This window comes from Ovis aries, chromosome X (assembly GCF_016772045.2).
Source record: "Ovis aries strain OAR_USU_Benz2616 breed Rambouillet chromosome X, ARS-UI_Ramb_v3.0, whole genome shotgun sequence".
NCBI lineage: Eukaryota > Metazoa > Chordata > Mammalia > Artiodactyla > Bovidae > Ovis > Ovis aries.
Window position 1 is genome coordinate 57,586,952 of NC_056080.1, and position 15,835 is coordinate 57,602,786.

At 52.8% G+C, this 15,835-nt stretch overlaps 1 protein-coding gene across 9 annotated transcripts; it reads right to left on the reverse strand.

Annotated features, from left to right (window-relative positions):
- Positions 1–2,716: 2,716 nt before the first annotated feature.
- On the reverse strand, positions 2,717–14,497 carry CDK16 (cyclin dependent kinase 16). 9 transcript variants are annotated; one of them, XM_060407293.1, is made up of 17 exons: positions 14,197–14,497; positions 8,618–8,825; positions 8,220–8,355; positions 7,877–8,010; positions 7,649–7,774; positions 7,507–7,563; positions 7,294–7,408; positions 6,564–6,658; positions 6,404–6,466; positions 6,027–6,150; positions 5,706–5,826; positions 5,499–5,596; positions 5,309–5,414; positions 5,185–5,227; positions 4,947–5,037; positions 4,092–4,169; positions 2,717–3,676 (listed from the first exon to the last, which is right to left on the reverse strand). In XM_060407293.1, exons 2-17 carry the CDS (start codon positions 8,717–8,719, stop codon positions 3,636–3,638), a joined length of 1,530 nt encoding a protein of 509 aa, XP_060263276.1. In that variant the 5' UTR covers positions 8,720–8,825; positions 14,197–14,497; the 3' UTR covers positions 2,717–3,635. The 9 variants fall into 9 exon arrangements, with proteins under 9 accessions (XP_060263276.1, XP_060263277.1, XP_042097937.1 ...); XM_060407294.1 differs by having other exon boundaries at positions 2,717–3,991; XM_042242003.1 differs by lacking the exon at positions 8,220–8,355.
- Between the last annotated feature and the right edge of the window lie 1,338 nt (positions 14,498–15,835).

Sequence of the window (15,835 nt, forward strand, 5' to 3'; positions counted from 1 at the left end):
GGACCAGGGTGTCTTGTGGGATTCTAACGCCATGTTGAGTCAGGACAAACGACTGTGTGGAAAGTAGAGGTAGTGGTCCCCAAGGAGGACATATTGGCGCGTGCTCAGGGGAAGCTTCCAGGACCTTTCGGTCCCATTCTCTGCTGAGGACCGCGCGCCTGTATCCTGGGAGCGGCCTTTTTGCAAGCCTGACCAGGATGCCCTTCCTTCATTGCACTACCCTTCTCCATCAGAAACTAATGCAAAAGAGGGCATCACTTCCAGGGCGCTACCCAGGCCTGCGGGCCTCTTCCTTGCGTGAACTAGATTTGTCCTCTTGACAAATGTGTTGAAGGCAAGTCAGCCCCAGGCCAGGTATATTTTTATTGGAGTTACAGCACTGATAATAATAGTTGGCCCTGTTTAGGTGTTTTATTGCACATAAATAGTAGTCTTAGGCAGCAGGTTGCCTATGGGAAACAATGGGGATGTTGAGGACCAGAAACGTTAATTCACTTTGCCCCACTAGTAAGTCGTGGAGTTGTGGTTGGAACTCAGGAATTCCAGTTCCAGACGTGCCACCTTTAAATTCCAGGCCAGAGATTTTCAAACTAGGGTCCTTTTTGGCTTTCTACCCGTTCAGGAGACCCTTTCAGGTTCACGAAGTCAAAACTATTCACAACAAGACTTTTTCATGGTCATTTTCTATTGCATGTGCCATGGAATTTTCCAGAGACTGCATGACATAAGCAAAAGCTCTTTGGATATCCTTAAGAATATGAAGGAATTCTGAGACCAAAAGTTTGAGAACCAGTCTACTGCACCAGGGTTTTTTTCAGCTTAGGCACTATTGACATTTCTGTTGTAGGATGTTTAGCTGCATTGGTGCCACTACCTGCTAGATTCCAGTAGCATCCCCCAATTGCAAAACTTCCTCTGCGGGTTGGGGAGATTATCTCCTGCCGAGAACCGCTGCTCTAGGCTATGTCTACATTTTCTCTGCTGGGGCTCCCCGCCCTCTATGTTGGTGATAACTAAAATTTCCCTCTTTGGCTCCCTATTGGCCTGCCTATTGGCTGTCCCCACCTAACCATCACACAAACTCCCTAAGACAGGATCATGATTCTGGGTCTGTTTCAGTGTATTTCCCTCACAATCACTACCCATTCCCACACGCAAACACACACCTTGCCTTTTCACACCTTTAGGCCCATGCACACACAGGTGTCCAAAATACCCTTTCTTTGCACAATTTCAAACCCCACTGCCACCAATACACATGATCTCACAATTTACCTCTATTTTCAGTTAACTTTGGTAGGGCAGGGGTTGTGAATTACTGATGCCAGCCTCCAGCTCAGACCTGGCACAGATGAGGGGGTCACAACTCAGTTGTGTAATCTTTGAGGAAAGGGAACAGCCATTTCACCTCAGGATCTGTAAAGTGGCATTCGAGTTGGATCTGGCACATGGTAGATACATGCCCTTCAGGCCTACCTGAAGCTTGTCAGGTTCTCTGAACTGACTCTCGTTGCCCATCTGCAGATACCTTCTCCCAATTTAATTTGAAGCCTGTCCGTCCTACAATCCAACAAGAGGCCTCCCTCCCTAGGTTTGATTTCTCCACTTTCCAGACACCAATCTCTGCCCACACTGATGACCCTACCAGTTCTGAGAGCAGTTGGGTGAATTCTAGTCCTAAGTCCCGCCTGGCAATCTTGTCCCCTTTTGCAAGGTCTTCATTTTCCCCACCTCCCTTGCTATCAGAAGTGGCCATGTCAACTGATTCTAGCCAAAGGATGGCACAAAAAGTCTGCTGAGGAGCTTAACAGTTTTAGCCGTTGTAAGGAAACAGGGAGGGTGGTTTTCCTTGCTTGATTTCCCATCTTTGGGGACTTAACAGTCATTGTGGAACCATAAGGCTGTAGACTATCACCAGAGTGCTTACAGGGACACAGTAGAGGTCCACTGGCACCGCTGGACTTCAGCAACCAGCCACTTAGGCTTGCATTTTCTATAGCATCTGGCAGGCCCTGTCCACCCCACATCTTCTGCCTGGAAATCTATCCTAGACTTTGCTCAAGATGGTGGACAGGAGCTAGAACTCCCAGGACAGAGGAAATCAAAGCCTCAACTTGAGTCCCAGGCTATCTATAGACTTCTGGCCTCACAAACCTTTGCATTCTTTCCACAGTCATCTCGTACATGTCCATGGTTTCCATTACTTCCTAGATACCAATAACCTAAACTTCCATCAATGGCCCTAGTCCTAAATTTGACCCATGTATTAAAAAGATTCCCCTATCTTTTCCATGGTTTAAAATCTACCCTATCATATTCCCAACTGGCCTGCCTCATGGTCCCAGCTAGACATGTCTGTCATACTGGGTTTCTCTGTCTTATCTCCCCCAAATCCTGGTTTTATTGGGCCTTTCAAGTGTCTTTCAAAGAAACAGCCTCTCCATACCTAACAGTCTATCCTCTATCTGGTTTCATATTCTGGGGTAAATCTAATTCCTCTCTGCTCAATCCTTAGCCCATCCTCTATACAGCCTGCTCTACCTGCTATTATGTTCCACCATGGTATGTGCAACCCCTCAGATGCTTTTTCATAGTCCTGACACATCCCTGGCCCATTCGCAGTGCTCTTCTAGACAATAGGCACCCAGTGTGAATTCTCCAAGGTCCCAGTACTCACCCTGGGTTGAGCCCACCCCCACAGGGATTTGCAATCAGGTTTTTCACTTTAGACTTTTTAATATTTCATACAGCGATTACGGTGCATTCAGGAACCCACCCCTCCCAACTCCCCTAGGAGGGCCCCTGCCCCTGCCCTCCCACCCCATCTGAGGGCCCCAGGGTTTAGAGTGGAGGAAGGGAAGGTAACCACCCATCTGGGAATTGACCCCAGAGACTGTCCCTGCCCTGTCTCACTTTTCCCAGAGGTTATGGGGTAATGCCTGGGCACAACCTCCCATGCGCCCCTCTGTCCCTGCTTGTGCGCATATATACACTATGGCTCCATTGCTGAGTTGGTCAGTTCCTGGCAGGGCCCCTACTCAACAGCACCGTGCGGGATGGGGGCAGGAGGGCTGGGCTAGGGAGACCCTGAGAAGGAAGCCCCAGCTATGGGACTGCAGGAGGGAAAGAGTGGGGGCCCCCCACCTCATCCATCTCCCAGAGAGTCTCCAGTAGTCCCCAAGTCCCCCTGTGGCTGGGGATGGCAGGTGGGGGTTGGAAGGCGAGTTGTCAAGGCATGCTTTCCCTTAGCTGACCCCAGGGTCTGGTGATGATCAGGGTTCTGAATAGGGGCTATGTCCCTGCCATGAAAAGGCTGGGAGCAGGGCTTCATTGCACAAAATACTGTGGGAGGGCCACACACAGTGAGTGGGGCCCAGCAGTCTGTATACAGAGATATTGCATTTAAAAAATGAAAACCTCATTTAAAATAATTAAAAAAACAACAATGAATGAAACAAACAAACAAGGCCCACACAACATGAGGCAGGAAAGCAGGAAGGGGAGCCTCAGACCCAAGGCATCACCATGTCTTGTCTGAGTCGAGATCCCCAGCCTGGGCTAGCTCCAGACCCCTGGATGGCCATGGGGTAGTGGTCCTGGGGGAGGGTATGATGGGGAGAGGTCTAGGCCTGGCTTCAGTGTGGGAGGCTGGCACGGCCACGCTGTCCACCAGCAACTACCAAGACAGAGAGAGAAAGAGACACAGACAGACAGACAGACAGACCAGGTGAAGGAGCGATGAGAGCTTTGTTAGCACCCAGCAGACAGGCCAATGGGTGGGCCAACAGGCCAATGGTCGGATGTTCAGACAGGCAGCAGGGGACGTGTGGGCATGGGAGCATGAGTCAGGCAGGTAGGCAGGCAGCAAGCAGGGAGGATGCAGTTGGGGGCTGCCCTGTGAGAGGGGTGTGGCATCCCTCCAGCTGCTGCCTGCTGGGGCCTCGGTCTGTGGCTTAGAATTCGGTGTCCACCACTCGATAAGCTGGCCTGCCTGCAGGGGAAAGCAGAGCGGATGGCTGTTGGTGAGCAAGCAGGTAAGTGGACGGGAGCCAGGGGGCAGGGAAGAGGGCAAGGGTCACACCTACACTTACCTGAGTCAGGCATTGACGAAGATCGAATGCTGGCCTCCTTTTGTAGCTGGATCTCCTTTAGTGCAAATATGGAAGTAGCTGTGGGTGGAGGAGAGACAGAAGTGGGGCATGACCCATGAGGCAATCCAGGACCACCTCCCGTGTGACCCCATCCGGGCAATTAGAAAATTTTCTAATTTTCTTTGAGTCTTGACTTTCATCGGCCAAATAATCCCACACACAAACCAGCTACTAGGGAAAATGGAATGTAGACTATTACATGACACTGAGAAATTAGTAATTTTGTCAAGTGTGACAGTGGTATTGCAATTACCACCTGTTAAGTCTAGATGATGGATGATGTCTGGGTTGTTACTGAGATTAATCCGATGTGTGTTTTTTTTAGTGTGACCATTGTATTATTGTTGTGTTTAAGAAAATATTTTAGAGGTACATGCTAAAATTGTATAGATGAATAATGGATCTGAGACTTGATTTAAAATAATCAGAGTGAATATAGATAAAACCACTGCGGCCATGAGTTGATCACTTGTTAGAGTACTGGGGACTTATTATTTGGTTCAATATATAATAGACCATATTACTTGGTTTAATATATAAATATATGGCATTTTAAGGTAAAGTGATGGATGTTCTGTCAGGTTTTATGTTTGAAAATTTCCATGAAATGTAAAAGAAACTGAAAGCTAAAAAACTTTTTTGTAAAAAACAACATATCACATATGTGAACAAGGGCATATGCCTCACCCCATCAGAGGTGGCACAGCTAGAACTCAACACAACTGCCCAGCTATCTGCAGAAATCCTGTTCCCTAAAGCCCCCCACCAGCTAGTCCACTCCCCAGCCCCACTCACTGTCAGGAAGTTTGTGGATCCGATCCCCCAGACTGAGGAAGAATGGATGTTTCATGGCATCCTCTGCGGAGATCCGATTGCGACCTTCAAACTGAGTGTGTGTTGGGGTGGGGGAGTATTGACACTTTCAACAAGTAGGCTTCTCTTCTTCCCTGCCCCAGACCCTGCCCCTGTAGCTCTGTTTCCCCACACCTGGAATCCGCTAGCCCCCTAGGGTGGCCCAGGAAGGTGGTCTCACCTGCAGCAGCTTGGTGAGGAGGTCAGCCCCGTCGCTGTCAACTCTACCTCAAGGACAAGGGGACCTGTTTTAAACTGAGTTTGGGTACTCTGGCCCCTAACAGCCACCCACCCACCAGCCTCACCGGGGTGCATGGCTCAAAAGGGCCTCGGCTCGGTACTTGGGGTAGTTGTATGTCCTGAACTCTTCATTGGACAGGATGCCTGGCCATGTATCTTCATTTGGGGTTCCTGGTGGGGAAACGGAGTTATCCTAAGCATCTCACAGGGCCTCCCTGCATGTCCCCACAGTTCCTAGGGTTCATGCCTCCTTACCCAAGATGCGGAAGATGAAGTGCAGCTGCTCCTCCACTGTGGAGCCTGGGAAGAGGGGCCGGCCTGTGGCCATCTCATAGAAGATGCAGCCCACACCCCTGGGCAGGGAGAGCACAGTGAATAGGCAGGTAGTTGGCTGGTTGGCTGTTGTGACCAAGCCACTCCCCTTTACTGCGTGGCCCCTGCCACACTTCAGCCTGTCCTTACCACATGTCAATCTGAGTGGAGTAGTCCGTGGACCCGAGCAGGATGTCAGGGGGCCGGTACCACAGTGTTACCACCTCGTTGGAGTAGGTCTTCGTTGGAATTGACTTGGCCCGGGCCAGGCCTGATAGGTGGAGATAATGAGCAGCTGGAATTGAGGAGGTCATGGGCCGTCTGGGGGAGAATGTAGTTGGGACTGAGGGTTTCCCAAGTGAAGCTTAGAGAGGCTGAAGGGGAGGGACTGAGACAGGTGGTCAGGGGGAAGGAGGGGCTGGGAGAGTAAGGTTGGGGGATCACTGGGATGAAGGGGGAGGCCACGGGTACCGAAGTCAGCCAGCTTGAGCTCTCCTCGCTCATTGATGAGTAGGTTCTGTGGCTTGAGGTCTCGGTGTAGCACCTTCTGCCGGTGGCAGTAGGCCAGGCCACGGAGCAGCTGGAACAGGAACAGCTGGGGACCCAGGAACGGCAGGCAGAGGTCAAAGAGTAGCCAGCAGCCTGACCCCAAGCAGGCACTGCTCCCCCTCCCAAACACAAGCACTGAGCCCAGAGCCTTGTCTCACAAATAGAGGATAGGGTCCCAACGCCCTTCAAGGGCTCCCAGCAAAAAAGCCAAACGGGAAACGTCTGTTTCTGGGAGATTTGTGGGGTGGAGTGGGTGAGTGGGGGCCCCCTTGTGCCCCTGCTTCCTGCCCCACACCCACTTTCACGTTGTGCATGTTGATGATGTTCCCACAGTCATCCAGGTACTGCTTCAGGTCCTTGTCCTGAGGAGAGAAGAGCAGGTAGAGGAAAGAGGGTCACGTCCTATGGCTCCTGGCCATCTCCCCACCTCCCCCAGGACCCATGGCCACCCAACCTTACCAGGTACTCAAAGACAAGGGTGAGGGACTTCTCCGTGTGAATAATGTCATGTAGCGTGACGATGTTGGCATGTTTGAGGTCCTTGAGCAGGGACACTGCAGGAAGCAGGGAGTTGGGACGGGGGACGAATCAAGGCCCATACTCAGGACAGAGGCGAGGAGGAGGACTAGACAGGGTCAAGCCCAGGGTTTCCTCCTTTCCCTGTGTGGTTTGGGATGGTGGCTCACAGTCCACTCCAACCCAGCTCCAACCCACCTGCTATCAGGAAGAAGGTGTGTTCCCAAGTTCCAGACATGCAGAGCCAGAACCTGGGATCGCAGCCTTAAGCTTACGTGACACTAGATCTTTACAACCAGTTTTTGGCTTTGGAAAGGGCCCTTGTTCCAACCCTCAGTATACAGACCTGCAGCTTCATGTAAAAATGAGTTTGTACACTCAATTTCTATACAATTCAGACTCATTCCATGTCAAGTAAACTGGTGAGCACTTCAGGGATATTCCCAGAACCAAAGCAAACAATTTACCTGACTCTTCTCAACACAGGAAGACTCCTGGTTACCCTGATTTATTATCTGGATATGTGGATGATGAGCACTTTTTCATGAAGCCCAGAGCACCACGAGAGAAGTCCCAGAACCCCCAGTCCTGTCCTCACTATGGGTGTGTATGTGCACATACACACCATGGGGAGAGCCTGGGAAGCCTGGAACAGATGGGGTGGGACCTGTACCTTCCCGGATGGCGGTGCAGGGTGCCCCCTCTTCGTGTTCCAGTCTGATCTCCTTGAGTGCCACAAGGTTGTCTGTGAGCTTGCTTTTGCCTTTGTAGACAGTGGCATAGGTACCCTGGGATGTGAGGAACAGTGACAGGAGAGAAGCTATGAGGCTACACGGAGTTCCCACTGATCCCCAGCCTTACCATGGGTCTCCTGGCTGTCTCTCACCTCTCCCAGCTTGTCCAACTTGATGTAGGTCTCCAGTTTCCCAAAGCCGATCTCAGACTGTCGGGTAAAGGAGGGAGACTGAAGTAGGCTCAGCGGAAGGGACTGGGAGGAGGAAAAGAGGACAGGAATAGAAGATGCTCACCAAGCTAACACGGCGGAGACGGCGGCTGAGGGGCTTGTCAAAGATGGGGCTGTTGAGGGTCAGCTTCTCAAGGTAGCCCTCAGGCAGCCGGATGTCAGCTGGTAGTGATAGGCGCTTGTTGATGTCCTAGTAGGCAAGATGGGGGAGAAACAGGACCATCAACTACAAATCTCCATATCTAACCCTTTTTTTCCAGCCCCACCACTGCCCGGACAGGGAGTTAAGCACCTCAGTGGAGATCTTGCGTGGGGGATGGTTGCGCATGCGCACCCTCACTGGTGACTGCACCTCATCGGAGGACGTGGCTGAAGCCTGGTCACTTTCCCCGTCAGACCCCATCTTCAAGTCCTCATGCACAATCTCTGGTAGTGGGGACAGGGGGAGGGCACACCAGGTGGGCTCAGGAGCCCCAGGACAAATCCCCCCACCCCCATAACACATTCCCTCATCGCACATTTACGCACATGGACTCCAGAGCAGCCTGGAGTTCCTCAGGGAAGAGGGTGGGGAGACCCCGGGAGGTTCACACAGGTCAAGACAGGTTGAATTGGGCAGGGGGGGCAATAGTCACCTAGTGGAGCACCCCGTGTCAGCGGCGAGCTGAGACTGTGGCTTGCCCAGGGCCAGTGGGCAGGCAGCGGCAGAAGTAGCCGAATGCCCTGGGAAGGCAGGCCTGGGGCAGGCAGGTGCCAGGAGGCCTGAAGGGGCTGTCACAGAGCGCAGAAGGGCAGAGGGAGGCTTGGGGCAGCTGTGTCAGGCGGGGTACCCTTCCACCCCCCGAGACCTGGGCACAAAGCCAAGGAAAGGGGCACAGATGGACAAGAGAGAGAGGGTGTTGAGCAAGGATGGCAGAGGTGGGGGAGAAAATGGAGAAAGGAAAGTGAAAATAATACAAGTCTAAGAAGAAATCGGTTGGCAGGCAGCACCCCTGGGGACCAGGCTAGGAGCGGGAATGGTCAGTGGACCCACCTGGTGCAGAGCTGAGTGGGCCCCGTACAGAGCGAGGTTCCCCAGGGGCAGCACGTGTGGGGGCCTCTCCAAGGTCACTGCCGCCGCCCCCACCACTCTCATCCAGGCCTATCTGTTCAGGGGCACCATTGGTCTTATCTATACCTCGGCCCCCTCGGAGTGTCATTGACAGCTGCCGTTTGATCTTCTTCATCCGATCCATGGCGACCTGAGCAGGGCGTAGGGATGGGAATGGGTCCCACCCTAGCAGTCGCCTGACCCTCATGGGCCCCCTAAAACCCAGTGAGGCGCACTGACAGGAACCTGCGGCAGTGCCCACCCAACCACTGTGGAACCCTGGAATCACGCAGGATTCCTGGAAACCTGGCACGGATGGAGAGCTCAGTCAGTGCCTGCCACCTACACCAACCAGACCCAGCAGACCCTGCTCCTAAGAGCCCACCTGGGTACTAAGGCTTGGGTGGCTGGCTGAGGGAAAGGGCACAACTGGTGAAGTGTTGGCCCCTTTGGGGGCAGCCTCACTGTGGGAGCAGAGGGCTCTACAGCAGGCATTCTCAGGTGCAGCGGCACTGATGGACCCAGCCATTGGTGAGGTGGGGGACTCTCTCAGGACCCTGAGACCACTGACACGGCCCCAGGGATGTCCATACAATGGCATGTTCCGCTGGCACCAGCCCCACATCGCCCCCAACTGCCAGGGCAAAACGCTCCCTGTGGCCACAAGGTCCCTCCCGCCTCCCCCAGCAACCATCCTCCCCCAGCAACCATCGTCAAGGTGATTAGTGGACTACCCCACTGGGCTACCCAGATGAGGGGTGCAGGGAGAGGGAGAGGTTTCCTGCCCAGACCCAACTACTGGGTGGGGTTGTGGGGGGATCTCAAAGTACACCAGCTGTCCTGAGAGTTGCTGGAAAGGTTCCATCCGGTTTGGACCACAGGGTCCCACCGAGATTTTTACAAGCCAGGTCACATTTCTTGTCTAGCTAAGAATGTACTATGTGTCCCTTATCACCCCAAATAAACATCTCAGTCCTTCATGTGGCCCACAAGGTCTTACCCCACTCACACTACTACCCTTCTGGCCTCACCTCACTGCTCATTGCTGTTCTGCAACTAGAAGTCCCTCCTCAGGGCCTTTGCAGTGGCTGTTTCCAGTACTTAGAATACTCTTCCACTAGATTTCAAAGTAGCTCACCCCCTCACCCCCTTTAGGCCACTGCTCAAATATCACTTTTTTTCATAGATAACCATGAATAATAACCCTATTTAAAATCTGAACCATCCTGAGCTCCCTCACCTTGTCAATTGTCCCCTCAGCACTTATCATCTCCTCAGAAATCACACCATCTACTTATTGGTTTCTTTATTCTTTACTGTCTCCTCACCACCATAACTAGAAGATCAGCTCTGCCAGGATAGATGGATGTCTGTTTAGGTCACAGCTATATCCTAAGGACCTGGAACAGTGACTGATACAGAGCAGGTGCTCAAAAAGTGCTCATGGCAGAAATTAATGAATCAAGAGCTAAGGACCTAGGACCAACATTTGTCAGGGTGAGTCCCTGCTACTCATTAACAACCCCAGACAAGGTGGCCCAGGGACACTGGCATTGGCAAGATGATGACCTAGATGGGGCTGCTGGCAGGAACGGGGCCACCAAAAGGCTTAGGCTGGCCTTCTTCTGCTTCCTCCTGGCTCTGGGCCAGCAAGGAGGGGGAAAGACCTGGCCCAGGGACCATCTGGACTCACAGCATGGCCTAAGATGGCCCTGGGCCCAAGGGAAGCTAGATAGGAGGCTGGGCTGGGGCTGGATTTGAGTAGAGAAGTGAATCATCTGTTACCGTGAAATCAGGTGCTTACCCCAGTGGTCCCCACACCCCACTTCTGCCTGCCTGAATTCATCACCCCCAAAAGGGTAGAGGGGCCAGCCTAGCAGAAAAGACCTCAATAAAGAGGATGAAGTCCAACCTGGGATAACAAGAGCAAAAAGACCCAGGAGAGTGAACACTGGACCTGAGGCTGAGGAAGATGAAGCATGGCTAGTCCCCAAAGACTCTTGTGTCTGTCCATATGGCATGGATACCCAGTTGTTTTGCCTGTTGTGGAAGGGAATAGGGGATCTGAGGGGGGTGGGGGGAGTGTATTGTAAGTAGGGCTGGATGGAGGAAGGAGCCAGAAGGAGCCATGGGTCCATGACCTCTAAGTGGAAATTCCAAGGGCTGGACATGTTCCAGGGCTTACTTTTGGGGAGATTTTAGGAAGATGGGGGTACAAAACCTGTGTTTCATGCAATGCTCCCAGCAGGGGGACCCTGCACCAGGTCCTGTGAGCAGAGACACTTGAACATTAACATTCAATAAAACTTTTAAATATCATCTCAGTTTTCTCAGATTTTTAGATTTTAGAATAGTGAATGAGGAAGCAAGAAACTGGATACACAACCACACTCAAAAAAGGGCACATGTTCTTTTTGACTCTCCAAGGGGATGTTTCCATCCTCAAAATATTTTCATACCCAAGGATACTCACCACCTCACATCACACCAGCCACTGAGGACACAACGATCACATTCTAGTAACTCCCATAGGAACATACCATCCTCATTCTGTTCAGGCACATCATCCCATAAGCACACACTGGACTCTCAGTGTCCTGCTTCCTTCAGTACACACTGGACCCTCAGGAAGGCTTCTCTGCATTTTAACTGCCAACAGCACCGCAATGTCCCTATTTATCTTTGACCCTATTAGCATACAAAGCCTCAACAGAACACTGAACTCTGTTAGCACCCAGCCGGCTCCTCTAAGTTAACTCTTAGCACCACATGCTGCCTGTTAGCTTCTCCACAGCACTCACTGTTCCCCAGCAAGATTCTGATCCCTATTTACATGCACTTGGGACCCTCTACAGCTGTAGAGAGTAACCTACATTAGCACTCACTGGACCTTCGCACTGCCCTGAATCCCATTAACACAAAGTGAATCTTGCAGATCCCTGAACCTGTTTTTGCCCATACTCAGACCCCTCCACAGCCTGATCATTATTAACATGTCTTCTGGTCCTCCCACTACCCTGTCTCCCCACTTCCCATCAGCACAGGCTGGACCTTCACTTCACCCTGACCCCTATTACCATGCACCGGGCCTCACAGTGCCTCCCCATTAGCACACCCTGAACCTGTACTCAGCCCCATTCTCCAGGGACACACAAACACGCTGTTCTATAATGGCCTGACCCTCATTAGCACACACAGATCTTCATCCAGCCCAGAGTCCCAATAGCGCACTTCAGCCCTCCATGGCTCTAATCCACTTTAGCACACCTAGACCATCACATATTCTTTTCTTTTATTTCTCTTTGCTTCAACTCTTCCTCAGCTATAACCCCTGTTGGTTGACAACTGGGTCCCTTCACAGCCCTCATCTTCTTTATTGCACACAAGATCTTCTCCATAGCTCTATCCTCCATTAGCATTCCCTGCTGCTGCTGCTAAGTCACTTCAGTCGTGTCCGACTCTGTGTGACCCCATAGACCAGGCTCCCCCATCCCTGGGATTCTCCAGGCAAGAACACTAAAGTGGGTTGCCATTTCCTTCTCCAATGCATGAAAGTGAAAAGCGAAAGTGAAGTCACTCAGTCGTGTCCGACTCTTCGAGACCCCATGGACTGCAGCCCACCAGGCTCCTCCATCCATGTGATTTTCCAGGCAAGAGTACTGGAGTGGGGTGCCACTGCCTGGAACCTCAACAAAGATCAGGCACTCAGGAACACACTATCTTTACAATATTCTGACACTCACTAGCATATTCCAAACAAAGATCAGGCACTCAGGAACACACTATCTTTACAATATTCTGACACTCACTAGCATATTCCAGAGCTCATACTGCTCTGATTCTCCCCACACTGACACACATTTACATACTTCTGTCACTAAACACACATGAGCAGTCACTAGAACTTCATACATTACCCTGCCTCTTCTTTATAGGGCGTCCTGGTGGCTCAGACAGTAAAGAATCTGCCTTCTATGTGGGAGACCCAGGTTCGATTCCTGGGGTGGGAAGATCCCCTGAAAAAAGGCATGGCAGCCCACCCCAGTATTCTTGCCTTGAGAATCCCCACAGACAGAGGAGCCTGGCGGGCTACAATCCAAGGGGTCGCAAAGAGTCGGCCACGACTGAGTGTCTAACACACACACACACAATTTCACATCCCCTGACCTCATAGATACAAACTCATCTCACACCATTTTGATCCTTAATACAATGAACCTCTTACAATGCTAAGATTCTTCCCTGACCACCAATCCCCACTCCCCACACACATATATCCACAATTCTGATACCTATTAGCACAGGGCTCAGGTCTTCCACCGGTTTGCCTTCATTAATATACTGGGCCTTATACTGCCCAGATCTTTATTACCATATGCACATACCCTTGAGAGCTACCACCCCACTGGCACCCTCTCAACACTGGACCCTGCCCTCTATGAGCACACTGTATCCTCAAACCCTGCAGTCCCTCATGGACAAATACACATGTTAACACCATCGTGACTCCCTTACCACACATAGGACCTCAGAGCTCCGATCCCACCAGCGAACCTTCCAGCACCTCTACCACCTATCCACCAGCAACACCCACAGGGCCTTTCTACAGCTATAACCCCATTTGCATATCTCAGCACTCCTCTGACGTCCTCTTCCTTGTTATTCATCCTCGGGTCCAGCACCGCCCCTCTGCTAGCACACACTGAGCTTCAAAACCTTACACAGCGGTTAAGACTTATTACCACATGCTCTGACCCCCTCACAGCTGAGGCCCCCGTTAGCAAACCTCTAGTCTTTCACCACTCTGCCACCCATTTACACACCCCCTGGTCCTTCGATCACCCTACTCCCCACTAGCACCCATAGTACTTCCCATCCCTAGCTCCCAGACCAGGCCCAGGGCGGGGCCAAGGTCAGTGAGGCCCTGAATGACCCCCCACCCCGGTGCATTCTGGGAAACTCGCTGGGGGAGGGGGCACAGGCCAGCGGTGCAGCCCAGACCCCTGGGCACCGCCCGGGGTCTGGGTTGGTTCTGCAGGAAGAGCAGCCCCCACCCCATGCCTCGTGAACGCGCTCACCGGCGGGGGCGCGCGAGCAACCTCAGTGCCGCGGGGCCGGCGCGGTGGCGCCTGGGGCGGCGGCCCGGGCTGAGGCCGCGCGACCTCCTTCTCCTCCAGTTCGCCGCAGGCGCCCGTCCCAGTAGTCTTCGGCCATGGCTGCTGGGCCCGGGCCGCCGCCGGCTGAGGAGGAGGAGGCGGCGGCGGCGGCGGCGGCGGCTGAGGCGGAGGCGGCGTCCCGCTCAGCCGGCCATGAGCTTGGCCGCTGCGGGCGATGCCCCCGGGCTCGCTGGCGCCGGCTGGAATCCGAGAGCTCACGGCGGCTCGCGGTTCAGAGCCTACTGCTCACGGAGACGCGGCGAATCCCAGGGCCGAACAGCCAACGGCCAAACCGCTGCGCGCGCCGCGCTCCGCGCATGCGCACGCACGCGCTGGAAAGGGTGAAGTGGGAAGGAGGGGACTCACCTCGGACTGCAGGTACCAAAAGACCCGTCCGCAGCGGGAGGGGGCGCGGCCATTGCGCCCCCACTGGGGAATGTGGCGCTGGCCCTGGAACGGCGCCAGCGGGGAAATGTAGAGGTTATTTAGTACTGACTTCCGATCTTGCTAGAAGTTTGCTAACGCCGAAGAGGGCAGCAGCCAGTGACCAGCGTGCTGGTCACCACTCGCTCACCCTACTCGGTCTCACTTGGTACATCCCCATAATAGAAAACGGGACTTTTGCAAGGAGGAAAAAGACTGATGAGGCAGTCAGTCCTAGTCCCCCGAGGTGCCTCGGGAGGCAGGGATTTTAAAGGTTCGCGAGATGACTTTTCTCGGAGAGGCGGCCTGGAGAATCATTGGCCTTTTCCACCTTAGGTAGGACAGTGCCTAGCCCCGCCCAGCAGCTCCCCCGCCTTCCTCCCGGACCGCGAGCTCTTTCCAACTGTGAACGTTTGCAGCCCCGCCCTTTGAGGTGTCGCCCCGGCAATCGGATTTGCTCCCTGGGGTGAGGCTGAGCAAGAATGAAGGGCGTGGCCTGCCTTGAGAGGCGTGATTTCACCGCCCTGACCACGCCTCCGCAAGGTTTTCATTGGCTTCGCCGTGGAGGGGGCGGGTCTCCTTTTTGTTCCGAGCTCCCCTTACCATAGGTCGAATGTCTCGCAAGGTGATTGGTCAAAAGATCGCTCAATCGAATTTTATCCCGCCTCTAGCCACTCCCATCTCCTTCAACGAAGCTCACAGGGTGGAGCCTAGGCTCATGGGAAAGACGGACCTTTAAAGGGGCGAGTGCATTACTTGGCATGGCTGGGGCTTTGACTTGGAAGGGGACGTCTTTTTCCCTTCCCCTGAGGACTTGCACCCTAAATTGGGTTTTACTGCCACCTTTCACCGACTCGATGGACAGGAGTTTGAGCAAGCTCCAGGAGTTGGTGATGGACAGGGAAGCCTGACGTGCTGCAGTCCATGGGGTCGCAAATAGACATGACTGAGTGACTGAACTGCCACCTCTCAACTACCTCTTCTGAGCCTCCAGAGCCCCGCCCATGACTCCCTCCTGCGTTCTCCAAGTTTTCCATTTTATTTATTGGGTGCCTGTTGTGTGTGAAGCATTGCCAAGCCAACCTAATCCCTTACTCCTCTCTGCCTGGAAAACTCCTACACTATCACCAAGCCCAGTTCAAATGGAGGTAGACTCCATTGCACATCTTTACACAGTCTAAAGCCATATCCCCCACCTCTTCTGGGCTTCCCTTTATGATACCCTTGACCATACCAGTTCATGCAAACAAGGATTTACCAGAGCATGTTGAGAGTGGAACAACTTGACAAAAGTCCACCTCAGGATAGATCTTCAGGTCCATTACTTCCCAGGCCTCATCTGTTACCCTTCTCACTCCACTCCAGCCATACTATTATCCTAGCTGTTCCTGAATAAAGCAGGCACAATCCAGTCTCAGGGACTTTGGACTTGCTGTTCCCTTTGCCTGGAATGCTCTTCCCTCAGATATTCACATGCCTCATCCTCTTCAAGTCCTTGTTTTAATGTCCCCTTCTTCATAATGCCTTCTCTGACTCCCCTATTTAAAACTGCCTACCTGCACCCCATCATTCCAGACCTCAC

Bases quoted from the DNA above. Each gene is read 5' to 3' on its own strand.
- CDK16 (XM_027963386.3), bottom strand. From the start codon at position 8,882: ATGAGGGTCAGGCGACTGCTAGGGTGGGACCCATTCCCATCCCTACGC. The intron at 7,409-7,506 runs GTGAGAGACAGC...CTCACATCCCAG, and splicing joins AGTTGGACAAGCTGGGAGAG to GGTACCTATGCCACTGTCTA. The intron at 6,659-7,293 runs GTACAGGTCCCA...TGCTTCCTGCAG, and splicing joins CTGCACCGCCATCCGGGAAG to TGTCCCTGCTCAAGGACCTC.